This window comes from Pterocles gutturalis, unplaced genomic scaffold, assembly GCF_000699245.1.
Source record: "Pterocles gutturalis isolate BGI_N339 unplaced genomic scaffold, ASM69924v1 scaffold28926, whole genome shotgun sequence".
Lineage (NCBI taxonomy): Eukaryota > Metazoa > Chordata > Aves > Pterocliformes > Pteroclidae > Pterocles > Pterocles gutturalis.
Window position 1 is genome coordinate 1,150 of NW_010103872.1, and position 1,690 is coordinate 2,839.

Consider the following 1,690-nt stretch of genomic DNA (forward strand, 5'->3'; position numbering starts at 1 on the left):
GATGGTGACCTTGGCGCAATGAAGGTCCTCGGGAAAGGTGACTGTCGGTGATGGAGGGGACAAGGTCACCCAGGAAGGATGGACCAAGTGATCCAGCCAAGACCCAGCTTGGACCTCTTGGTCTCTTTGCCCTGGAGCTCATCTCTCCTCTTCTTGTTGGCACCAAGTAGGAGCCTCAAGGCTTCCCGGTGGCCTCACCAGGTCACCTGTGTCCCTGGGGAGGGGACAAACATCTAGGGGACATCATTGCACATACCTTCGGGGCTGGTGGTGGATCCCCAACCTGAGATCTGGCAGATCTTGCCGGGCACGGGGCATTGGGAAGCCAATGGCAAGGGCTTGACCTGCTTGTTGACGTGAACGGGCAGGAGGAGCTTGATGAGCATCAGGTCACCGTCCTTGGTGGTGGCGTTGTACCGCGGGTACCTGAAGACCTTGGCCGAGCGCCGGCGTTGCTCGATGCCACCCGAGTCCTTGTGCTTCCGGCCGCCCAACCGCACGCTGATGAAGCTGATGAGGGAACCAAAGGTGTCAAAGATGGTGGAGTGAAGCCTACGGAGATGCCACCAACCCCTCCCAGGTGCCTCAGCTGGAAACAGGACCCCAGGTGCCACCAGGGGTGGTGGTGTGAAGCCCACTGAGATGCCACCAACCTCTCCCAGGTTCCTCGGCTGGAAACAGGACCCCAGGTGCCACCAGGGGTGGTGGTGTGAAGCCCACTGAGATGCCACCAACCTCTCCCAGGTTCCTCGGCTGGAAACAGGACCCCAGGTGCCACCAGGGGTGGTGGTGTGAAGCCCACTGAGATGCCACGAACCCCTCCCAGGTTCCTTGGCTGGAAACAGAACCCCGGGTGCCACCAGGGCCCATCAACACCAAAGCCACCAGCCACCGCTGGCCCCCATGGCCTCCTACCCTGGGTTGTAGCAGTGGGCGGCCGTCAGCACCCAGTTCCTGGCCACCAATGTCCCCCCGCAGATGAACTTGTCCCCTTTGAAGAGGGCAGCCTGCCAGGGCAGGTCGCAGGAGGTCCCCTCGATCACCCACAGGACGTTCCTCGAGGCTGTGGGGACAAAGGGAGATGGAACAGGGTTTGGGGACACCTGTGACGGACATGAGGGTCCCACAGGTGGATGTGGGGCATCTGAGGTGGACGTGGGGATCCCACAGGTGGACACGGGGATCCCACAGGTGGACACAAGACCTCCAGGATGGACATGGGACCCCCCATGGTGGACATAGGACCGCCAGGATGGACACGGGACCCCCCAGGGTGGACATAGGACCTCCAGGAAGGACATGGGACCCCCCAGGTTGGACATGGGACCCCCCAGGATAGACACGGGACCTCCCCAGAGTGGACACAGGACCTCCAGGATGGACACAGGACCTCCAGGATGTGGATGTGGGGCATCTGAGGTGGACGTGGGGATCCCACAGGTGGACACGGGGATCCCACAGTGGACATGGGACCCTCTAGGACGGACATGGGACCCCCCAGGGTGGACACGGGACCCCCCAGGGTGGACATGGGACCCTCTAGGACGGACATGGGACCCCCCAGGGTGGACACGGGACCCCCCAGGACGTCTCCTACCTGTGGCCACCAGCGCCAGGAGCATCACGAGGAGGATCTTCATCCCGAAGGGCCGGGAGCTGTGGGGAGATGGCGAAGGGGTGGCTCCAGGTC

The 1,690-nt window shown here is 62.8% G+C and overlaps 1 protein-coding gene across 1 annotated transcript; it reads right to left on the bottom strand.

Moving 5' to 3' along the window:
• Nucleotides 1–256: 256 nt before the first annotated feature.
• Nucleotides 257–1,640, bottom strand: LOC104471520 (kallikrein-15-like; the record flags this gene model as incomplete). Its single annotated transcript, XM_010086882.1, has 3 exons — nucleotides 1,598–1,640; nucleotides 916–1,063; nucleotides 257–510 (listed from the first exon to the last, which is right to left on the bottom strand). Coding segments are annotated over exons 1-3 (445 nt in total), but the record flags the coding sequence as incomplete, so codon positions are not given.
• Between the last annotated feature and the right edge of the window lie 50 nt (nucleotides 1,641–1,690).